The sequence below is a fragment of the Oncorhynchus mykiss genome, chromosome 25 (genome assembly GCF_057628025.1).
Source record: "Oncorhynchus mykiss isolate SJ-2025 chromosome 25, ASM5762802v1, whole genome shotgun sequence".
In the NCBI taxonomy this organism is placed as follows: Eukaryota; Metazoa; Chordata; class Actinopteri; order Salmoniformes; family Salmonidae; genus Oncorhynchus; species Oncorhynchus mykiss.
Genome location: NC_143046.1, coordinates 63,280,277 through 63,305,158, shown reverse-complemented (window position 1 = coordinate 63,305,158; position 24,882 = coordinate 63,280,277). Strand labels below are relative to the sequence as shown.

Here is a 24,882-nt window from a genome sequence, read left to right as displayed (position 1 = left end):
TTCTGTTGTTTTCCCAGAGCATTTGTTGCAGTGTTGGAATAATAAGCTTTGGTAGTTGTAAACCTTCCAGGTGATTTCGTTATTACGTCCAAAATCAGTTGGTACGATTTGATTTGGAGTGAAGGTTATGTTGTAGAGTGTAGTATCCTGTATATGTTCCTGACAAAAAAATAAAAGTTTACCTAAGTCTAAATCTATCTTTTTTAAGAACATGCTGAAAAATGCAGGAGCTCATCTGGTCATGAACTCTGTCTCTCTCTCAGCTTGTCTTTTCAGTCTGACTGTTTTTTGATTTTGATTACTGATGGTGGTAATGTTGTGAATGAGCTACGATGCTAGCGTAGCCCACATCAATAATGCTCGTACAATTTTTCGATATGGCCATAAAAACTTCTAAGAATATTGGCATAAGTAACTAAAGACAAAAATACTAGTGGGTGGAGACATTTGTGTTGCTGTCAATGCGGTCAACCTACCAGAGAACAGTCTGAGTTGAGGGCAGGAACTGTTGGCCAATCACATGCGTCTTAAAATCATTCTAAACCCCTACCACAGAGGACGCAATAAAATGTACACCACTGCGCGCCTCCTCTTGAGGAGGAGGCAGATGTGTGGAAAATCGCATGAAAAGCAAAGATCTTTTAGACAGCAGGTGGCAGCATTGCACTTCTGAAAAAAGGGCTGAAGGGCGTAACAAAACAATGAATGTGGGCGTGGCTATGTGGTGCAATGGGCGTAACTTGACATTGCTCAGGATGTTTTTAAGCTTTCTCGAGGGTTACAGAAAATACCAATAGTGGTCATATAAGGATTTGTGGCTGTTGGCCTGAATTAAGACATGAAGAAATACAGAGAACGATGGAGAGCAAATTCTGCATTTTGACCGACACAGAAGACCTCAGAACCCTAATTTCAAGTACCGAAAATAATCAGCAAATTGAAAGGTAACGCGTTAGCTAGCTAGCTAAATTTCATTGGCGGGGCTAGCTTGCTAGGCTAGCAAACCAATAACTAAATATCTTGCCAAACAGTAGATTAACCGATATCAACAGTATTCAACATTGCATCGACAACTAAACGCATCAATACTAGGTTTTAGAAGGTTGCACTTAGCTAGGTAGCTAACTATCTATCTAACTAGCTATTTTCATAGCTAGCTAGCGTTAATACTAGTCAGTTACAATGGAGGTACATAATTAACAAGTTTAATGGTCTGCAAACTAACGTCAGCTGGCGTATACCATGGTGTGTGTTGCAGTTTGCGTGCAAGAGCATTAATTATAGCTAACTAACGTTAGCTGCCATGTTCATCTTCTATTCAATTTATCAAATTATGTTGACTACAATAACAATGCTGACTAAAAACTGATAATATATTTTTTTTATGTATAATGTAACTGGCTGTATTTATTACTCGTGTTATTATTTTTCTATTTGTCTTTTTTATTCTCTGCACTGTAAGCATTTCACTGTTAGTCTACACCTGTTGTTTACGAAGCATGTAGCATAAGATTTTATGTAATTTTACCTGGGATTGCATTGCAAATGTGCATCAGACAGTTTGCTTGCTAACGTTTACAAGGTGATCCCTGGGCTCTGGCTTGAGGAATGTTTTGCAGTACACTCATTTGTACTTTAATGAATTAGGCATTTAGTAAATGATGAATACATTCCTTCATCAAGACCATACAGGAAAACCCTTATTAGTCATAAAGACGATTTAGGATCGAGGATATAAGCTGAGCCTAGCTCTGTTTTAAAATCAACTTCACTCACCCCTTAGCCTAGGAGAATGATAACTTATACAGTGCCTTGCGAAAGTATTCGGCCCCCTTGAACTTTGCGACCTTTTGCCACATTTCAGGCTTCAAACATAAAGATATAAAACTGTATTTTTTTTTGTGAAGAATCAACAACAAGTGGGACACAATCATGAAGTGGAACGACATTTATTGGATATTTCAAGCTTTTTTAACAAATCAAAAACTGAAATTGGGCGTGCAAAATTATTCAGCCCCCTTAAGTTAATACTTTGTAGCGCCACCTTTTGCTGCGATTACAGCTGTAAGTCGCTTGGGGTATGTCTATCAGTTTTGCACATCGAGAGACTGACATTTTTTCCCATTCCTCCTTGCAAAACAGCTCGAGCTCAGTGAGGTTGGATGGAGAGCATTTGTGAACAGCAGTTTTCAGTTCTTTCCACAGATTCTCGATTGGAGTCAGGTCTGGACCTTGACTTGGCCATTCTAACACCTGGATATGTTTATTTTTGAACCATTCCATTGTAGATTTTGCTTTATGTTTTGGATCATTGTCTTGTTGGAAGACAAATCTCCGTCCCAGTCTCAGGTCTTTTGCAGACTCCATCAGGTTCTTCCAGAATGGTCCTGTATTTGGCTCCATCCATCTTCCCATCAATTTTAACCATCTTCCCTGTCCCTGCTGAAGAAAAGCAGGCCCAAACCATGATGCTGCCACCACCATGTTTGACAGTGGGGATGGTGTGTTCAGGGTCTTGCTTTTACGCCAAACATAACGTTTTGCATTGTTGCCAAAAAGTTCCATTTTGGTTTCATCTGACCAGAGCACCTTCTTCCACATGTGTGGTGTGTCTCCCAGGTGGCTTGTGGCAAACTTTAAATGACACTTTTTATGGATATCTTCAAGAAATGGCTTTCTTCTTGCCACTCTTCCATAAAGGCCAGATTTGTGCAATATACGACTGATTGTTTTCCTATGGACAGAGTCTCCCACCTCAGCTGTAGATCTCTGCAGTTCATCCAGAGTGATCATGGGCTTCTTGGCTGCATCTCTGATCAGTCTTCTCCTTGTATGAGCTGAAAGTTTAGAGGGACGGCCAGGTCTTGGTAGATTTGCAGTGGTCTGATACTCCTTCCATTTCAATATTATCGCTTGCACAGTGCTCCTTGGGATGTTTAAAGCTTGGGAAATATTTTTATATCCAAATCCAGCTTTAAACTTCTTCACAACAGTATCTCGGACCTGCCTGGTGTGTTCCTTGTTCTTCATGATGCTCTCTGCGCTTTTAACGGACCTCTGAGACTATCACAGTGCAGGTGCATTTATACGGAGACTTGATTACACACAGGTGGATTGTATTTATCATCATTAGTCATTTAGGTCAACATTGGATCATTCAGAGATCCTCACTGAACTTCTGGAGAGAGTTTGCTGCACTGAAAGTAAAGGGGCTGAATAATTTTGCACGCCCAATTTTTCAGTTTTTGATTTGTTAAAAAAGTTTGAAATATCCAATAAATGTCGTTCCACTTCATGATTGTGTCCCACTTGTTGTTGATTCTTCACAAAAAAATACAGTTTTCTATCTTTATGTTTGAAGCCTGAAATGTGGCAAAAGGTCGCAAAGTTCAAGGGGGCCGAATACTTTCGCAAGGCACTGTACCTTCATGTTGTCTCCTTAGGACAAAGACTTTGTTTGAGGAGATCCGTGCATCCATCAACAACAATGAAGAAGAGGACCGTTCCTTTTGGAGGCCTGTGCTCCCATGGGGGGGTGTCTACACCATCAAGGCGGGGAGGAGGGCCATCTCATGCACGCCTCTGTATGTTAAGATAAGCCTAAAGAACACCTGCACAATTGACGGGTTCCTCATGATCCTCTATATAATACTGAGAGACAACCATAGCTTTCCCCGAGAGGTGGGCATCTTTCTGGGCAGGCAGTTTGTAGAGCATTTCCTCTACCTGATGGACTCATATGACTACACCACCGTTAAGATGCTGTGGATCTGGGACAGGATGTCCAAGAGGCAGTACCGCTCAGTGATCCACCATGCAGCGTTGGAGATCGATCTGTTTGGTAACGAACATGAGAACTTCACCAAGAACTTAGAGACAATGCTGTCCACTATGCAGGAGAGCCTATGCACCAACTGGAGCTGTCCTGCTCGCTTCCAGGAGTTCTTACAGAGAACCATCAACATCAAGTAAGAGAGGCAGAGGCTGTAAGTCAAAGTCTGATAGCTGGTCAGTGTGGGAGGATTTTATTTGTTCCGTATCTCCCAGAGTTTCTGATCAGAGAACAGTGATCCTCCATTAGTATATAAATGAATAGTTAGTTACTACAAATAAAGTATGAACTCAGTTAGTTCAGTGGGGTGAACTGGACTATGTCCAAATGGGAGGGCCTTCCTTGTTTCTATTGCTGGCTTTGCTAATTCTTCTGGACAGCTGGTCTACACCTCTGTCTTCAAGAAGCTTTTATTTCTCCCCCTTGACTCGCTGCTTGACTAAAATAAGGCCCAGCTGTCTATAATGCTCACAGCAGGGTTGTGCTCAATTCAGAATTGACTCCCATTCAACTCATGAGTTGAAATTGAATTGGCCACACCCCACATGTTGAGTTTGAGTGGCAGGAAGTAGAATTTTTAATTCTGTGCAATTCAAAGAAATTCCACACAGTCATAGAACATAAGAGTGTAATTGAATCTGGCAGGTGGGTTGTTCCACTTCAAAAAGCACAGAAAAGATTTTGACACCTACCATCTCCAATTGTTCTGAAATTGTTTGTAGTTAGAAACAGATAAGATAAGCATTTCTGCACCATTTTGTTGATTGCACCCAAATTGGCCATTTCGATTTATAGGATTTATATAGTATTCAATAAATATAGTACCTAACGTTCGATTTGCACAAAAACCTCTTCTTAACAATGATTACAATGTGAGGAATCCAAGTAATTGGTCAAAGGCCAGTATACAGTATCCGTTCTCTGTTTGAAGAGTTGTATGAAGCTGCGACCTTGGAGTGTTCTTTCATACCATGTAATATATTCTTTGTGATTTTTTTTTAAAGGATTTTTTAAAATCAATTGTATCATCAATATTTTATTTGAATGTATATAACGACATGCTTGATGTTTTATATACAAGATGTATATTTGTATAGACTACACATAATATACTCTGAGTGTACAAAACATTAGAAACACCTGTTCTTTCCATTAGACTGACCAGGTGAATCCTGGTGAAAGCTATGAACCCTTATTGATGTCACTTGTTGTATCCACTTCAATGAAGGGAAGGAGACAGGTTAAAGGTATTCTTCGGGATTTTGGCAGATGCCTTTAGGCTAGTAGATACCCATAGACTTCCAGTCATTGTGCTAATGCTAGTTAGCATTGGCTTGCAAAACTACCTCTAACTTCCTTCATACTGGACACAGAGACACAAAAATGGTATCCACGAGTTCGTCTGACTCTGGGGAATTAAATAAAGGACATCTGCCAAAATTCCAAAGGGTTTTTCACTCAACAGTTTCCCGTGTGTATAAAGAATGGTCCACCACCTAAAGGACATCCAGCCAACTTGACACAACTGTGGGAAGCATTGGGGTCAATATGGGCCAGCATCCCTGTGGAACGCTTTCAACACCTTTGTGGAGTCCATGCCCCAACAAATTAATTCTGTTCTGGCGGCAAAAAGGTGTACAACTCAATATTAGGAAGGTGTTCCTAATGTTTTATACACTCAGTGTTGAATAGAAGAGGCATTTGAATTTCACGAAATTCAATTATATTGCAATTCTGTATCCTGTTTACTACTTGAATTGAATTGGAAAGAATTGAGCATAATCCTGGCTCACAGTAGAAAATAATGAAGAGAGCAGTTGGTTTCTAAACAGCTCTGGTTCAATCTCTGCCAGAGCCTTATAAAGGTATGTTTACCCACAGTTGGCTGTATTTAGACAGTGGACTATACCTATTACCAAATCAAAACTATTTCAGTTGTTTTCATATGTGCTTTTCTTTCTGGTGGAGATTAAAATTATGAATTAGGTTTGTGTAAATGCATCTATGTAGCCTAATACTGGTGATGGTTAGAGTTAACCCTAACTACATGGTGTTCAGAGTTCAACTTCTTAACCTTGTTCTTCTTTCCCAGTCCTCCTCATGAGCTGCCCCATAGAGATCCCATTCAGTCAGCGGTGGAGGAGTTCTTCTGTCCCAAAATCATTCTCTGCAAAGAACTGGGGTGAGACATAACGTGAATGTTGAACCATCATATCCTATAATCTCTCCTGGTCTTTTCTATGATGCTGACTGATTTCCTGTTGTGCAGGTGTAATGGGTTGAGGGAGTTCTCTCAGAGGGTCTTCTGCCATGGCCCACCTCCTTTTGTCATTCTCAACATGCAGCTATGGAAGTCTGAGGAGCTGTCCTACGTTCCTTACCATCTGGCTCTGTCCCAACACAGGTAAGGAAACCATGTAGAGCAGGAGGACTCCGATCCCAGCCTCATTGTCTGATGCTGTTATTTTTCTCCCTGGTTGTTCATTTAATGTCAATATCGCCCGTCTGTTTTTTTTATTTTGTTGAAACAGTAACCTCCTTATCTGTACTTTGCTATTTTCATTGATTTCATTAAGCTTTTTCTGGTAACCGAGACTGGTTTTTAACATGCTAAAAAATACAACCGTCTCTGCTTTTCAATAGGTACTCACTGGAAGGTGCCACACTCTTCAACAAGGAAGAGCATCACTACTCTGCAGCCTTCCAGATAGACGGCTACTGGATGCACTATGACGGGCTGAGGAGCGACAATCTGATCCTGTTAAACAAGCCCCCTGAACTCCTGCTGCTCTCTTCCCTTGTCTACATCCGCGCCTCAGACAAATGAGGTGCACAAAAGTAACCAAACAGGGATGGGGTCAGATCCATTTTTCATTACTTGAATTAAAATTCTCCTGAATAGAATTAACCCCAACTTTGTCACCAGGGTCCTGACGGGACACAGAAGGAAGGAGGGAGACACTCGACAGCACTAATAGAAAGGAATCTTTCGAAAATTGCTCACCCTACACTTACACCTTCCTGTCTTTTTGTTGCCCTTAGTTCACAGAAAAATAACCCTTTACCTTACATTTAGTTAATCATGGTTTTGTCTTCCATTCCTCAGTGAGAACATGCCACAACTTTTTTTTGTTGCACCAAATCATATTTTAATGACATGTCAACAACTTCCTTGTTCTGTTTTATACTTTTAAGATTATTTTTGAAATGATGTGCTCTATTTTGCCTTACTGTTGCCTCTGAAACTCTGTGTGCAAAGTGATAAGTGCGTCTTCTCTTTGGGCATGCTTGGAATCCAAGAATTTATGTATGAACTATAGTAGTTCTGGGCAGGTATGCATATTGAAGAATGGACTCAAACTTAAATAGTTTTACTGCGTAAATGTTTGTTGAAAAGTTTGCTTGCAGTGTGTTCTCTTGGGTGGGATGGCATTCAGAGAAGCAAATTCAGCTAATTCAACTTTGATGTAGACTTGTCAACAGGGTATATAAGCTAGACCAGCAAAGCTTCTGTGAGAGTTGGTACAATACTACAATCTATTTGTGCATACCAGCCCTGACTTCAGATTAAACTGGTGCTTTTTTAAATACTATTTCCACTGTGGTTTGAAAACATTAGAAACCGTTTAAGTATTGCTTTGTATGTTGTGGAAATTCAATCATTATCCTTGATTTACTTGCTTGTTTTAAATTGTCCATTAAGCTTTTTTATTTATCCATTATTTTACCAGGTAAGTTGACTGAGAACACGTTCTCATTTACAGCAACGATCTGGGGAATAGTTACAGGGGAGAGGAGGGGGATGAATGAGCCAATTGTAAACTGGGGATTATTAGGTGACTGATGGTTTGAAGGCCAGATTGAGAATTTTAGCCAGGACACCGGAGTTAACATCCTTACTCTTACAATAAGTGCCATGGGATCTTTAATGACCTGTCAGGACACCCATTTAACGTCCCATCCGAAAGAGGGCACCCTACACAGGGCAGTGTCCCCAATCACTGCCCTAGGGCATTGGGATATTTTTTAGACCAGAGGAAAGAGTGCCTCCTATTGGCCCTCCAACACCACTTCCGGCAGCATCTGGTCTTCCATCCAGGGACTGACCAGGACCAACCCTGCTTCGCTTCAGAAGCAAGCCAGCAGTGGTGGTATGCTGCTGACTACTTGATGTCAGTGATTGTTAGAATACATGCTCCAATAATTGTATAACATCAGTTCTGTCTTAATGTCAGTAATTACTTACAAGTACCCCAGCAAAGTGACATTACAGAAGTGCTTCTTGAGTGCTCGCTTGTTTGCCTTTCATAGTAGCATATGATATCCTGCACAATTCAATAAGGTAAATTACTACATCCCAATCTAAAGATGTCAAACCTGTAGTAAATATTAGTATACAAATGTGATTTTGTAATGCATTTGATAATTTAGAAATGAACAGAGCATTGAACCATCACATTGTGCCTCTTGCCAATTTATCAGTGTACAATTTCAGTCTTGACAGAACTACATAATGAAACTCTTAGAACAAAAATACTTGCATCTATGCTTTCATTGTTAAGTTCTTTTTTACCAATACAAATGTTTTATATGCGAACGTGTCTGTTTTCGTTGCTTGTGCACCATAACTAAGAAACAAGAGCCAAAGAACAGCGTGCCTTTAAGGCAGGCATTTATTCATTTTAACTCGGTACAACGGCACACACAAACTGGCTAAAATGTATGTTCAATCAAAGCATGATAACATTTTGGAAACAAAAATACTGCTTCTACATCAAGGTTCTTGTAGTTCCAGTAATAATCCACAGGATATAGAATTCAACATTTTCACCTTAAGCCAGTTCAGACACTCATGGGAAATGTAAAAGAAGCAGAGATAATTTGGCTAACATTGACATCAGTTTCAAATGACTTCCTCCAGACTTGATTTTAGTATCCCCTCTGCATTCATAAATAAAACAAGCACTTTGGTGAGTGGTGGCAAAACAAGACATGGTTAGGGCATGATAAAAGTACACTTATTTTTCTTTGAAAAAAATTCACATTTAGCTATACATCCCTTCATTTTGCAGTTTCACGTTTTCAGATTGCACGTATGGTCAAAAAATGTCCCTCCACAGCACAGTAAAGACTAAGTCTGTATACATTCATCCCTAAAATGTATGTTGTCTTCAATATCCCCAAGGATAACATCTTTCAAAATGTAGTATCAAATGCTTGACAATGGATGGCAGCTGCAGACAATCATGCCTGCGTGATTTTCACTCTGTTCTGGCTCATCCTCCCAAGATGTTGTGGATGGACAAATGCCTAATTTGCCTAACATCAAGAATTGAAACAGAAAAGCCCAATTGCAAGAAAATCTAAAAGGGAAAAGACTATTAAATTAAAATGGTTAATGTAATACAGTATTAGTTCATTTTATACTATGTGCACTAAGTTATCTTAGGATGTTCCAAGGATGTCATATTTCACCTATTGCAATATGTTGGATTTGCGTTGATTATTCATACGAAGGACATTGAAGAAAATGAAAACCAATTCATGGTTATGTGAATAGGAGCTGTACATTCATGCAGGTTGAAATGGCATATTTACTTCCACCCCATGGCAGCGTAAACTTTTTTTGCAATCGTAGATTAATTTAGATGTTTCCACTGTGAAATGTTAAAGCCCACTATTCCAAGATGGGGGGGAAACAGCAGCAGGTCTAACCATGAAACAACTTGTTTTAGTAATAAATTCACTTTTAAAGGCAATTTAACATCAACTAAGATTCAACCATCAGCATTTAAAGAAGAGAAGTCAAGTGAAGAACTTGCATGCTTGTTCAGACAAGCTCTCATACTGCTGAGATGCTGACAATGGTCTCTTATTGCTAGAGCAAGAATAAACAGTCTTAAGATGTTTGTTTGGGGGGCAGGGCTTCCCTTGATCTTAATTTATTACGTCTAAGGTAACGTTTAGAGGGTAAGAGCTAAAGAGTATAGGTAATCACAATTGCCAAGTGTGTAAATGGAACACAACACAGCACTGTAACTGCAAGGCTGCTCTCTGGTGAGTAACTAGATCAGATGGCTTAGAGCAAGACCCATACAGTCAGTCTTGTGCCAATCTTACATTACATGCAAACTGGAATTTTTACTGGAATACAATCCATTTGATTGTCTGCAAACTTTCCTCAGTACATGTGAATTGACTTGCACAACATTGTTAATGGCTCTTCAAAGATGAGAGCAAACGATGCAAAGTGGGATGGGGAAAACAGAGACAAAAGGTTTGAACGGTGGTGGTCTTTCAGACAATATAAAACGTGTGATAACGTCACAGCAATGATACGCCTTGACTTTTGAGGCTAAATTCAAAGCAAAAATAATTATCCACAAATGTATTGCATTGTTTAAATTCCATGAACCTAAATTGAGACCTATGTACAAATTGAAATTGCACCACTCATCAATAAGTCCAGTAAGTGCAATGCAGAGCTCCCTTTAAGTTTTCCTCATGTGCAAACATCTATAAAATGTACAATACAAGGAAACTGCTCTTACACTCTGGACCAACAACAGGGACTGAGTTTCTTGATCTATAGTCTCATGTTACCTGTCCTTCAGCGTGGCCCCAAGGCTACAACACCCAGACTCGGCCTGCAGCCATTAACCCAGGCGAGCACTTTGAGCTCAGTCATGTCTCCATGCCCTTGTCTGTCTGCCATGTCTCTCTCTGTGACAGTGACAATTTTGCTTGACATAGAACACAGCCCTTACTGCTCCATATCCACCCCATCCATATGACAGAATGTCACACGTACTATGCATTAGCAGTGACAATAACCCTTTTGATTCTGGCACACAGGAGAAAGTTACACCAGACTTGTGAAAGCAGGTAATCTTTTGGCACTTCACAAGGCTGTGTATATGTACTCTTGCCTGAGCTCCTCAGGAAGACCTTGGCCACATGTGGCTTCTCACACATGCTTCATCAGAGCAAGCAGAGAGCGGGGGTGTAGGGGTCATTACATTTTAGGCATTTTGCAGACACTCTTATCCAGAACGACTTGTAGGAGCAATTAGGGTTAAGTGCCTTACTCAAGGGCACAGAGATTTTTCCCCTAGTCGGCTCAAGGATTCAAACCAGTGACCTTTCGGTTACTGGCCCAACACTCTTAACCGCTAGGCTTCTTCCTAACCCATTAGAGACCAACAATCTCAGACTTTCTTTGTGAGGAAATTGGCAGTGAGCCATACAACCAGATCCACTACTTCATAATGCAGGGACAATGTTTCAGACAAACTATCGCTAAACGAATGACAGCAGTGGGGCTCAAGAGGGAAAGCATCAGATCATAAATGGATCCATAGATGGTACCTAACGAGTCCAATTTAAAAACGGGGCTCAAAGTAAAGACTGGTGGTTGAGGTATTCCAGTCACAAGCTTGCCTTCTAGCAAGACACTGCTTTATAGCATAGGGGCATTTTGATGCACAACCAACATCTACAACAACACAGAAGAACAAATAAAAGAAACCTGATACATTGAGGCAACACAGACAACAGCTGAATCCTAATAGCACCAGTTAGTATTGTGTACAAACCCAACAGTGAAAAGCAGGACAGGATAACTTCAATACTTATGAAGAGGGATGAAGTGTGACCCTACCTCAGGAAGATGTAACAGAAGCCGTAAGATGGGGATTTATCAATTGCTCCGAGGATGAAAGACAGGTGGCAAGTACTCTCAAGAGAATTCAGTGGGGTTTGTTAATCCTTCACAACCTCAACCCTTGAATCAAATACATGTATACACACACACAGCATAACTAGTAACCCAGTGCAAAAAAACATTTACAGGCAATGCACTAGAGGATATTATTATCTATACATTTCTTTAAATTTAAACTATTTACAGAGAAAAAAAGGCAGCCCTTTAAGTGAATATAAATATTCAGATCTCTCTTTGTGAAGCACTGATTTAGATGCAGACATTTCAAACTGTGAGCCGATCACCTTGCCTGAGCTTTAGTCCTGCACACAGACACAGAAGAACAATCATGCGTCTACTCACAAGCATACAGACACTCTGCGCCACACACATACTTTAAAGATCTAGTGAAAAAAAAACAACTGGAACATGTTCTGCTCATAGCAGAAAAAAATGAAAAAAATGAAAAAAATAAAAAGTCTACAATTAAAAAAGTGACAGTTTTCACCCACGGTCCTGTGAAAAGTTGTCATTGTGGTCTAGCAGCAGTCATCTCTTCTCTGTGACAAGATTCATGGTGATCTGCTCCTCTCCTCCACCCAGACCCTTTCACTCTGGCCATCTGTGGTTCCCTGGTGCCAGCCGGGCTCATTCATCCAGCAACAAGCTCTCTCTCTCTCTGGGATCCACAGCAGTGTGGAGGCCTCCTCAGCCTGTTGGCGATGAATGGAGGGAAGAAAGAAAAAAAATAGCCTTTTGTCTAAGTCTTCTTAAGGAGTCCTACCCAGGGGTGCCATGGGTCAAAGAGCAGTCATGCCAAAGTTACAGCGGCAGTACATCATGCCGCTTGAGTCCAGCCAGCTGTCTGTGATGGGGTCGTATCGCTGGACAGTGTTCAGGTAGGATGATCCCGAGTGACCCCCCACCACATAGAGATAGTTGTCCACGATCGCGGAGCCAACCCCTGGGAAGATAAATATTATAAATGGTTATTCCTGGCCAGGAATAATAGGTCAACTTCCCAGCATCAACATAAACCTCTCTCTCCCTCACCAACTTTAAACATCTGCTATCTGAGCAGCTAACCGATCGCTGCAGCTGTACATAGTGCATCTGTAAATAGCCCACCCAATTTACCTACCTCATCCCCATACTGTTTTTATTTATTTACTTTTCTACTCTTTTGCACACCAGTATCTCTACCTGCACATGACCATCTGATCATGTATCACTCCAGTGTTAATCTGCTAAATTGTAATTATTCGCCTACCTCCTCATGCCTTTTGCACACAATGTATATAGACTCTTTTTTTCTCTACTGTGTTATTGACTTATTGTTTACTCCATGTGTAACTGTGTTGTTGTCTGTTCACACTGCTATGCTTTATCTTGGCCAGGTCGCAGTTGTAAACGAGAACTTGTTCTCAACTTGCCTACCTGGTTAAATAAAGGTGAAATAAAAAAATAAAAGTAATTTCCCAACTCACCTGTGCGTGGTTCATTCATGGGCCGACAGGCTGTCCACTGGTTCTGGTGTGGGTCATACCTCTCAATGCTGGACAGATGAGATACCCCATTGTGTCCCCCAACCACAAATATGAACCCTAGCATGACACCCACAGCAAAATTGATCCGTTTGTCTGCCATGGGGGCTACCATTTCCCAGGCATCCTTGCTGGGGTCGTACCGCTCCACACTGCACAGTAGAAAGACAGAGTTAATAAATTAAACACTGTCCTTCAAGTGGCACAGTTATAGTCATACTGTACATTGACAATATCACTGCTGTCTTTTTAAACAGGTTAGTACAGTAGCAGGAATTATAGCCATCATAAAATGACTGACTCACTTTTTCCTGTACCAAAGCCAATACAATTCACTATTGCTATTTTTTGTTCTTAGACATTATATAGCTGTGCCATTGTCATCTCAAACCAATGCAGCCCCATTTAACGAGGCCATCTATTCCAGTCCTATATTTTTCTGGCAATATCAAAGCAATGAAAACCTCGACAACGTTGTCGGAAAACTGTCAATTTGGGAATTACCTTGGAACAAATAAGTCCCCACAGCTTCCCTGTCCAAACACATTCTCCTGAGGGGTTTGGGGAGTCAAGGAAACTGTAACACATCCCTCTAATCAACAACAGAGGTCTAACCAGCAAGCCAGCACTTATTCTATGAAAGCAACTACAGTGCCCGCTGTATTATTGGGTCAATTCCTTCTTTTGGTTCTATACTTTAAAAGTTGGGATTTGAAATCAAACAATGACTACGAGATTAAAGTACAGACTGTCAGCTTTCATTTGAGGGTATTTTCATCCATATCAGGTGAACCATTTAGGAATTACAGCAGTCCCCCTATATTAGGGGAGCAAAAGAATTGAGACACTTGTGTATTATAGTAGTAAAAAGTATTTGATCCCATATTCATAGCACACAATGACTACATCAAGTGTGTCGACTCTACAAATTTGTTGGATACATTTGCTGTTTTTTTTGGTTGTGTTTCAGATTATTGTGTGCCCAATAGAAATTAATGGTAAATAATATAGTGTGTCATTTTGGAGTAACTTTTATTGTAAATAAGAATAGAATATGGTAGTATGATATTTCTGCATCTAACTTTGTCACTCATCAATATTCATTCAGGATTATCTGTAGTCATGGTAGCATCCACATAGAAGTGTTTAGAAACAATAAAAGTGACTACAAAATGACAGTACATTATTTACCATTCATTTCTATTGGGCACAAAATAATCTGAAACAACCAAAATAAACAAATGAAGCATCACAGACTTGACGTAGTCATTGCGTGTTATAAATATAGGACCAAATACTAACCTTTTTAATACACAAGTGAATTTGTCCCAATACTTTTGCTCCTCTAAAATGTGAGGGGGGGGGGGGCGATCTACACAAAGTGCTGTAATTTCTAAAAGGTGAAAATCCCCACAAATAAAAAAGCTGACGGTCTGCACTTCAACATCACTCATTGCTTGATTTCAAATCCCATCTTTTAAAGTATAGGGCCAAAAGAAGAAAAAATGCTTCACTGTTCCAATAATTACAGAGGGCACTGTACCATCTGAGTAGAAGACAACAAATCCTGTTTTTACAGAATATGGGTGGCACCGCAGGCTAGTAACAGAGCAGGGGGCTGAAACTCTTTGAATGGATGGATCAAAGCATTCAAAGGTTGTGGGGTCGACCATAAATAACCTTTCTGATGTGAAAACGGTCAATGAACAAAAAGGTTGATGGCAGGTTTTGAAGTAGACCTAGTATTTCAAAAGTCTAGTGGAACCCTCATGAGCAAAGCCTGTGAAAATCCGTAATACCACCGCAGATTGGCTAGATGAAGTGAAAACGTACCTGTTCATATGGGCGGGTCCATAGCCACCAATGGCATAGACCATGCCATCCAGCACAGCCGTGGCAAAGCAGCTGCGTGACTTGGTCATAGGTGCCACAGGCTGCCACTCCTTCACCTTGGGGACATATTTTTCTACAGACTGTAGGTAGTACTGGCCATCATAGCCCCCCAGGGCATAGAGCTCCCCAGCCAAGACCACCACCCCCAGGGTGCTGCGACACTCTGCCATACGCTCCACTGTGGACCACGTGTTGCTGTCAGGGTCCCAGCTCTCCACTGTGCTCTCATGTCTCCGATAGCTAATGCCCTGTCGCATGTGTGTGGCGATACCACCCACCACATACACCTTCTGGTCCAACACTGCCACTCCAAACTCATAGCGGGGCACACTAAGAGGGGCAAGCCCAATCCATGAATCAGTTTGAGGGAAGTACATTTCCATGCTACGAGAGAAAGAAATAAGTTACATTTGTTCAATTTCTTTCTAATTCACATGAAACAAATTAAGAATCTACATATTTAAAAAATAAAAAGGGGTGGGGGGGGTTGACAAACAGTTTTGAATGATTCTGTTTGGGGCTCAGCATTACCTCTCGAGGGTGGCAAAGAGTCCAGCCTTGCCTCCCACAGCAAGGAGCACTTTGGCAGCACAGCGTGGCCTTGTGGACAACACCGTCTGGTAGGAGAGCCGGTGCTCAGGCATGAAATGGTATTTGAGGGCCTCATTGAGGAGGTGCTTGCAGGCGTGGTCATCCCGGATAAGGTGGTTGGCCTCGTAGAGGCGGGTGAGGAACTTAACGCTGAGGAAAGGCAAACGGACACAGTGCAGTAGCTGAGCTAGGTGCTGCTGCCGCTCAGTCACATCGTACTTGATCCACGACTCCAGGGCGTAGAACACAGTCTCTTCCGTTACCACCTTCAGACAGTCATTTGACACTATTTCATCCAATTCCGCCCGTGTCAGCTCAAAGAACTCCTCTGTCAGGCACACCTCTTCAAAATTCTGACAGATGAATTTAGTGGCAGCCAGGCAGAGATCATGGCAGCCATAGGTCTCAGCAAAGCGTGAGATGCCTATACAGTTCCCAGCATCTAGCTGACTCTCTAAGAAGGAGCAGCACTCCTTCAGCACCAGCTTGACCTGGAGCAAGTTAGCAGCTGGCAATAGGGACTCCACTCTTTCCTGTGAGATGAATACCGTGCCAGTGTAGGCATACTCAACGATTGCCTACAGGAGGAGAAATAAAAAACACAATCATGCTATTAAAAAGCCAGACAAAGTGTGCTTTTAGGAAACAGAGTGGAATCTTCCAAATGATGACAGTGAGCTTAAATGAGCATTACCTGTAGCGCAGCCTCGTCAATGCACTGAAACTCCACCTCGGAGGTCTCCTTCTCTGACAGGTTGCCCGTGAACATGGCCTTGAAGTAGGGACTGATGCTCGCCAGCACCACTTTGTGGGCATGGATCTTGCATTCACCCACGCGCAGCACAATGTCGCACAGCTCATGGTCCTGCCGCAACAGCTGGAGGCCTTGCAACAGCTGCTCAGAGTGGGGCCGCGTCAGACTGGCAAGCATATAGGACTGGGCCTGCTGGTCCATCTTTGAAGAAAAAACACACATTACCATGCAGTCAAATGTAAGGGACACTTACAGTTTAAATAGACATTGTTGCAGCATAATCTCCATGTAAAGTTGCAGGACAGCCTGATAACAGCATCAATTTCATGAAACCAAAATACAGAACTATAGACAAGTGGAGGAGGAAACTCAAGACAACAATTCCCTCTCCAGGTCAAATCTAAGGGAAGGACTGAATTGACTTGCAGTATCTAGCAAGGTAAACACGTGAGCCACCTAAGTCATGCCAATATGGTTTATGCTATAGTTAAGTACAACATACAATATGCAGTGCACAGCATACAATATATCTGAGTGTGTGTCTACACGTTTCATATCAGGGATGCGAATTAGCTAAATCTGATGAGTAGGGAATGGCATTTTTAAAAAATGGCCTGATAAAAGAGGACACAGCAACTGAAAATCTAAGCAGCCTTTTATTTATTTACACAAAACGGTGAAAAATATGTATATCAACAAGAATTCAGTTTGCCTTGATAATCCTTTAGTAAAGACGTGTTCTTTCACTATTGAATGCGTACAGTTTAGCTCCCTTAAATCGCTAGAATTGAGCAAATTTCATCTAGCTAGCTAGTTATATGGCCAACTAGCTAATAATAACCCCAGTTACTAAATAATATTAAAATGTAAGATGTTTAAGAACTCTGCCATAGCTACCTGTCAAACATTGCCATCTAGCTACGGTAGTATATTTGGCTATGCTAGTAGCTTTGCATCTTCAAAGCATATTTCGACCAAGCTTGAGCGACGCCTCAAAACTGCAAGGCTCCGTTAGCTAGCTGTCAAATGTTGTCAGCAAACTAGCTAGTCTACCATTGCTTAGCTATAACTAAACTGAGCGAGCAAGCTTGCTAACAGTTTAGCACAACAACAGCATCTATTTGCCAAATATCGGTGCTCCAATCCTTTCAAAACTTGTCGAGGACCTGTAATGAATACCAATGTAAAATATTAACATTACATTTCTCAAGGGTAACGTCATCTGTTTAGCGACTAGCAAAGGTGTATTATGAACCCTACTAGTTTAGTTAGCTAATCTGGATAGTATCAGTAGCTGCCTTCGCGACGTCGGCCCATTTAGCATAAATAGCAACAGCCTTGCAAGCTACAAAATTACTGTTCTGATTTTTCAGACTAGCTGATGAATATTGCTTGCATTTTATAATATAGCTAGTAATAATGCGTAGCCTGCAATAACCGGGCTATCGGATGTTTGAGGGGTTTGAGGCATCGTGTGAGAAATTAATTTAGCTAGCAACAAGGGTGTTATTTCCAATGCATTACCACGAAGCCAGTACACTGTTGCTGCTAAAATAAAAACAGTACTAATCAAGCTAAACATTGATCTCCAGCTTGTTGAGTGCTATCTATTGTAACGTGTGATAGCTACTAGCTAAATATCTTCAAAAAATGTTCAACACTATGCAAACTAGACAAACCTGTGTTGAGCGTCAGATGAGCCGACAAGATCGGTTTTATTGCAGCAGCGGAGTATAATCCAGAAACCGCAGGAACCCCAGCGTCTGTCAGGAAAACAAAAACCAAACACTTTATGCTGCGTAATTTTTAGGAGCAAGCCGGGTACTTCTAAAGGAATGGTATATTTGTAGCTATTTTGCACACATTGCCATTGATAATCTTTTTTTATACACAACCATAGTACATCATACAAGTTAGAACGGAAAGAAGGCAACAACCAACTAGGAGTCATGAAAATAAAATACAAATATCAACATAAAGAAATCCCAATTTTAATTTGGTATGATGAAATAGTGTAATACTTTGTCAATTCGCTAAATTGACAAATGTACAGTAGCTTTATGGTAGAAGTTGCACTCCCTCTGTTTCCCAGCAGAGGTGCCCAGCAAATCAATATATGAGGCTCTGCTGGTATCAACATAGTCATTAGAAGGGCTACAATATCACAATTAGTCATTTATAAACGTATTTGAACAAGAACAGTTATGATATACAGTGCCATCGGAAAGTATTCAGACCCCTTGACATTTTCCATATATATATTTTTTTTTTCCTTAACCAGGCAAGTCAGTTAAATTCTTATTTACAAAGATGGTCTACCCAGGCCAAACCCTAACCCAGACGACGCTGAGCCAATTGTGCGCCAACCTATGGGACTCCCAATCACGGCTGGTTGTGATACGTGGAATCAAACCAGGGTCTGTAGTGACACCTCTAGCATTGAAATGCAGTGCCTTAGACCACCCCACCACTCGGGAACCCACGTTAGAGCCTTATTCTATGGATTAAATAAATAAAATATTACTAGTCCAACGCTCTAACCACTAAGCTTGTCGCCACCTGGGTGTCAGAAGGGGGAAGCAGAAAATCAGTTTAATATCATCCAAATAGCCATAATAGGAGAGACCATGTGAGAATATGACAGAGTCAAGTGATTTGGTGTATAAAGAAAAGAGGAGAGGGCCTAGAACGGAGCCCTGGGTGACACCAGTAGTGACAGCATGTAGTGCAGACACAGATCCTCTCCATGTCACCTGGTAGGAGCAACCTGGCAGGTAGGATGAAATGCAGGAGTGTGCAGAGCCTGAGAAGCCCAGCCCTGAAAAGGTGGAGAGGAGGTTCCCGATGGTTCATGGTGTAGAAGGCAGAGGATAGTTCTAGGAAGATGAGAACAGAGAAGAGAGCGTCAGCTAAGGCAGAGCGGAGAGCCTCCATGACACAGAAACGTGTGGTCTCAGTTGAGTGAGCCATCTTGAAACCTGACTGGTTATGCTCAAGAAGATCATTCTGAGAGAGATAACAAGAGTTGGTCAAAGACAGCACGCTCAAGTGTTTTGGAAATAAAAGAAAGAAGGGATACTGGTCTGTAGTTTGATGTCAGAGGGGTCGAGTGTTGGTTTCTTGAAGAGCGAAACAACTCTGGCCATCTTGAAGTCTGAAGTGTGGTCAGGGATGAGTTGATGAGGTAAGTTAGGATGGGAGAAGGTCTCCAGAGATAGTTTGGAGAAGGGAGGAGGTCGAGGGGGCAGGTTGTCAGGCAGCTGGACATCACTAGCCGCAGAATTTCATCTGAAACTTTTTTTCAAAGTGGTTGACAAAGTCAGTCACAAAGAGGGAGTAGGGATGGGGAAAAGAGTTTCCCAGGGTTTGACCTGTAGTTTGAAATGTAGATTGATAGAAAGCAGCTTTAGCAGTGTATACAGAGGAAGAGAAGGCAGAGAGGAGGGAGTGGATGGATTATAGATCCTCCGGAAGCTGAATTTTGTCTCCATTTTTGCTCAGCTGCCTGCAGCCCTGTTCTGTGGGCATGCAGTGTCACTCAGCCACAGAGCAGGTGGGGAGGGGACAGTAATAGTCAAAGGATGTGGAAAGGGAGGAGAGTAGGGTAGAAGAGACAGAGACAGGAGGAAAAATTAAAGCAGAAGGTATAGATTATAGGATAGAAGAGGAGAGAGTAGTGGGAGAGAGAGAGCGAAGATTGTGACGATACCTGACCATCTGGGTAGGGGCCGGGTGGGTAGCGTTGAAGGAGAGAGGTAGAGAAAAGGAAACAAAGTAGTGATCGCAGTAAGATTGCACCAAGATTAGTAGACAAACAGCCTCTAGTAAAGATGAGGTCAAGTGCATTGCAGGCAGCCTTGAGTGGGAGGGGACTGTGAAAGGGTGAGGTCAAAAGAGGAAAGGAAAGAAAGAGGTGGAAAGAAATTAATCCAAGTTAGGCGTCGGAAGGTTGAAGTCACCCAGTATAATGAGTGGTGAGCCATAGTCAGGAAATTAGCTTATCAAGGTGTCAAGCTAGAGTATATAAATTGTTGAAAGATCAGTGTACATATTTTATATATATATCATGTGTTTAATAAACTTGGCTATTTGTTCATGTAGTGTGAAATACAAAGATATCACTGTACACTGATAGTTAAAAAAAATGCATGGGCAGCACCATTGCGTAAGACTTCCTATGGATTAAGGATTGATCACATATTTCCATCCAGGTCATCAGGAGGGATCAGCCAATGAGTTATAATCATGAGCAAACGTTCCATAACTGCAGGTGGCGGTAAATCTAGTGGTGAACGATTCCAACTCCTGCCATCAGAGTTGTTGGAGTCAACCCTCTTGTAGTGGAAGAATGAGAGAAGGTGATAATCGCAACTAGCAATTAGCAACTGGCAGTCTCATGGAAGTCACGCCAGGAGAGGTGTGACGACTAATGAAACTTGAATTGATGAAATGAACCTTAGTGTGAATTAAAATATCATATTTGGATTGTTTTAATAGTTTATAAAGAGCTATGAATTCTGATATGTTTCATTGAACTGTAAGTGCTATGGATTTATTGTTACAGGGAAACTATATTATTCTGTTTGTCGGATGGCGGATAATTCAAAGTGGAGCGACACGGGTGTGCTCTTATCATACAGTGTTGAGGTGTGATTATTAGATTAGAGCAGTGGTTCCCAAACTTTTTATAGTCCCGTACTCCTTCAAACATTCAACCTCCAGCTGCGTACCCCCTCTAGCACCAGGGTCAACGCACTCTCAAATTGCCACACACAAGCTATACAATATATTTATTAAACATAAGAATAAGCGTTACATGGTCGCTGCCCATTAATAAAGTTAACCGTTTTCACTGTAGTGTCCAAAACATCTTTCAAGCTCTTCAGGCATTCTCTAGGCATTAAGAGCCTCTCGGTCGATGCTGCAGTGTACCCAAGTGGAGTCGGGAGCAACTGCTTGCAAGCGCATTACCACTCCACTATGTCTCCCTCATGTGGACCGTTAGTGGAATTCCTGCCAGAAAGTAACGGTTAATGTGATTGGATGTTAATTATTTGACTAGGCTACCTGTATTTAACAATTGTGTTGTTATTTCGCTGAACACTAATTTAATTTTATTTTTGGCAGTGAAACGAGGCTACCTCACCCAAATATATAGCCCGTTGGAGAATATAAATAGACTGTTTGAAAATGTGAAGGATTTAAAAAAAAAATGTGAATCACATTTTTATTTGGCGTACCCCCGATGGCAGTTTGGGAATACCTGTAGAGAATGCTGGTGAAGTTTTATGCATTTTGTTTTAATGTTTTGGGCCATGCAAGGTTATATTAATTAGACGATAGGAGATATTTGGTGCTCTTGGAAGAAAAAAAGCTGGGCTTAAACCTAGATCATGGAGTCATTGGTAAACCGATCTCCTGACGTAATTTTGTATGTCATAGTGATTAATTTTATATGCTGTTAAGAATTAGGATATTTTGTATTATATTTATTGTGAAGATTTTTGGTATGTACCATTTGTTAATTGTATTCTTATTGCGTAACTGTAATACATCTGATTACTTTTAAATGGATATGAATCGTAGTCCTCACATTTCTGAGTAATATTCCTTGAATTATTATTTGACATGTCTAATGGTTAATATTATTGACAATATACATAGCATATATACTCGGTCTCTAATTGTGCATCTCTGAGTTAAGGTTAAGTCAATAATTTAATGCTAAGACATAGATTGCAAGATATTAACTCCTTGTTCCTCAGCCACTTAATAATTGCATAACGGTAAACATAGACTCTAGCATTTTATAGTATTCCGAGTGGTGACGCAAGGCTCGCAACCTTGGCTATACCCACTGATTACGATTATGGGTCTATAGCGTTCACATAATACTGGAGTCAGATTGATAAATGTAGTTTATTATTCAATGTAATTTTTACACATCTACATAATGGAGACCTCTCATCCTCAGTCGATGGGGATTTCCACCACCCTACATAATGGTTGGATAATTTCCACCAAACTGAATGGAGACTCATCCAGTTGATGGCTGACCAAAACAAGACAAAATTAGATACAGCTGAAATGTCAGTGTGATGAGTCACTAATAAACTAGTGGATTGAGCGGTTTGACAATATCTACTAACCAAAATATTCAAGCTAATCCGTAGCCTACGCCAGCCTAGCTTCCTACGGTAAATGTTTCATTGGCACCATTTATAATATTTTATTTTTTACACCAAAAACAAACATACATTTACAACGTACAAACACACACAAACAACAACTACATACAGTGCCAACAGAAAGTATTTATACCCCTTGACTTATTCCACACTTTGTTGTGTTACAGCCTGAACTGAAAATATATTAAAAAGCTTTTTTTTCTCACCAATCTACACACAATACCCCATAATATAAAAGTACTCCATAATATAAAAGTACTCCATGCTCACAGCTACAGTTGAAGTCGGAAGTTTACATACACCTTAGCCAAATACATTTAAACTTAGTTTTTCACAATTCCTGACATTTAATCCAAGTAAAAATTCCCTGTGTTAGGATCACCACTTTATTTTAAGAATGGGAAATGTCAGAATAATAGAGAGAATGATTTATTTCAGCTTTTATTTCTTTCAACACATTCCCAGTGGGTCAGAAGTTTACATTCACTCAATGTATTTGGTAGCATTGCATTTAAATTGTTTAACTTGGGTCAAACTGTTCGGGTAGCCTTCCACAAGCTTCCCACAATAAGCTGGGTGAATTTTGACCCATTCCGCCTGACAGAACTGGTGTAACTGAGTCAGGTTTGTAGGCCTCCTTGCTCGCACATGCTTTTTCAGTTCTGCCCACAAATTTTCTATGGGATTAAGATCAGGGCTTTGTGATGGCCACTCCAATACCTTTACTTTGTTGTCCTTAAGCCATTTTGCCACAACTTTGGAAGTATGCTTGGGGTCATTGTCCATTTGGAAGATCCATTTGCGACCAAGCTTTAACTTCCTGACTGAGGTCTTGAGATGTCGCTTCAATATAGGTGCATAATTTCCCTTCATCATGATGTCATCTATTTTGTGAAGTACACCAGTCGGTTGGGATGGTGTTCTTCGGCTTGCAAGCATCCCCATTTTTCCTCCAAACATAACGATGGTCATTATGGCCAAACAGTTCTCTTTATGTTTCATCAGACCAGAGGACATTTCTCCAAAAAAGTATGATCTTTGTCCTCATGTGCAGTTCCAAACCGTAGTCTGGCTTTTTTATGGCGGTTTTGGAGCAGTGGCTTCTTCCTTGCCGAGTGGCCTTTCAGGTTTTGTCAATATAGGACTCGTTTTACTGTGGATATTGATGATGTTGTACCTGTTTCCTCCAGCATCTTCACAAGGCAGACCTGACTGCCCTCGACCAGCACAAAAACATCCTGTGGCGGACTGCAATAGCATCGAATAGTCCCCGTGATATGCAACTGTTCAGGAAAGTCCGGAACCAATACACGCAGTCAGTCAGGAAAGCTAAGGCCAGCTTCTTCAGGCAGAAGTTTGCATCCTGTAGCTCCAACTCCAAAAAGTTATGGGACACTGTGAAGTCCATGGAGAACAAGAGCACCTCCTCCCAGCTGCCCAATGCACTGAGGCTAGGTAACACGGTCACCACCGATAAATCCATGATTATCAAAAACTTCAATAAGCATTTCTCAACGGCTGGCCATGCCTTCCGCCTGGCTACTTCAACCTCGGCCAACAGCCCCGCCCCCCCCGCTGCTCCACGCCCAAGCCTCTCCAGGTTCTCCTTTACCCAAATCCAGATAGCAGATGTTCTGAAAGAGCTGCAAAACCTGGACCCGTACAAATCAGCTGGGCTTGACAATCTGGACCCTCTATTTCTGAAACTATCCGCCACCATTGTCGCAACCCCTATTACCAGCCTGTTCAACCTCTCTTTCATATCATCTGAGATCCCCAAGGATTGGAAAGCTGCCACAGTCATCCCCCTCTTCAAAGGGGGAGACACCCTGGACCCAAACTGTTACAGACCTATATCCATCCTGCCCTGCCTATCTAAGGTCTTCGAAAGCCAAGTCAACAAACAGGTCACTGACCATCTCGAATCCCACTGTACCTTCTCCGCTGTGCAATCTGGTTTCCGAGCCGGTCACGGGTGCACCTCAGCCACACTCAAGGTACTAAACGATATCATAACCGCCATCGATAAAAGACAGTACTGTGCAGCCGTCTTCATCGACCTTGCCAAGGCTTTCGACTCTGTCAATCACCATATTCTTATCGGCAGACTCAGTAGCCTCGGTTTTTTGGATGACTGCCTTGCCTGGTTCACCAATTACTTTGCAGACAGAGTTCAGTGTGTCAAATCGGAGGGCATGCTGTCCGGTCCTCTGGCAGTCTCTATGGGGGTGCCACAGGGTTAAACTCTCGGGCCGACTCTTTTCTCTGTATACATCAATGATGTTGCTCTTGCTGCGGGCGATTCCCTGATCCACCTCTACGCAGACGACACCATTCTATATACCCGTCATTGGACACTGTGCTATCTAACCTCCAAA

General features: G+C 41.4%; 2 protein-coding genes across 3 annotated transcripts; one reads left to right on the top strand and one right to left on the bottom strand.

Annotated features, from left to right (window-relative positions):
* The first annotated feature begins 708 nt into the window (after positions 1–708).
* LOC110505467 (dopamine receptor-interacting protein 1) lies at positions 709–8,426 on the top strand. 2 transcript variants are annotated; one of them, XM_021584702.3, is made up of 6 exons: positions 709–944; positions 3,444–3,968; positions 5,925–6,014; positions 6,102–6,236; positions 6,476–6,660; positions 6,759–8,426. In XM_021584702.3, exons 1-5 carry the CDS (start codon positions 859–861, stop codon positions 6,657–6,659), a joined length of 1,020 nt encoding a protein of 339 aa, XP_021440377.2. In that variant the 5' UTR covers positions 709–858; the 3' UTR covers position 6,660; positions 6,759–8,426. The 2 variants fall into 2 exon arrangements, with proteins under 2 accessions (XP_021440377.2, XP_021440376.2); XM_021584701.3 differs by having other exon boundaries at positions 714–944; positions 6,476–6,670.
* A 54-nt stretch (positions 8,427–8,480) lies between these two features.
* Positions 8,481–18,420, bottom strand: LOC110505464 (kelch-like protein 28). Its single transcript, XM_021584699.3, has 6 exons — positions 17,996–18,420; positions 16,257–16,517; positions 15,503–16,140; positions 14,912–15,355; positions 13,022–13,230; positions 8,481–12,498 (listed from the first exon to the last, which is right to left on the bottom strand). Exons 2-6 carry the CDS (start codon positions 16,515–16,517, stop codon positions 12,335–12,337), a joined length of 1,716 nt encoding a protein of 571 aa, XP_021440374.1. The 5' UTR covers positions 17,996–18,420; the 3' UTR covers positions 8,481–12,334.
* Between the last annotated feature and the right edge of the window lie 6,462 nt (positions 18,421–24,882).

Bases quoted from the DNA above. Each gene is read 5' to 3' on its own strand.
- LOC110505464 (XM_021584699.3), bottom strand. From the start codon at position 16,517: ATGGACCAGCAGGCCCAGTCCTATATGCTTGCCAGTCTGACGCGGCCC. The intron at 15,356-15,502 runs GTAATGCTGAGC...TTTCTCTCGTAG, and splicing joins CTCTTTGCCACCCTCGAGAG to CATGGAAATGTACTTCCCTC. The intron at 13,231-14,911 runs GTACGTTTTCAC...TCTACTGTGCAG, and splicing joins GGACCCGCCCATATGAACAG to TGTGGAGCGGTACGACCCCA.
- LOC110505467 (XM_021584702.3), top strand. From the start codon at position 859: ATGGAGAGCAAATTCTGCATTTTGACCGACACAGAAGACCTCAGAACC. The intron at 945-3,443 runs GTAACGCGTTAG...TTGTCTCCTTAG, and splicing joins AATAATCAGCAAATTGAAAG to GACAAAGACTTTGTTTGAGG. The intron at 3,969-5,924 runs GTAAGAGAGGCA...CTTCTTTCCCAG, and splicing joins CAGAGAACCATCAACATCAA to TCCTCCTCATGAGCTGCCCC.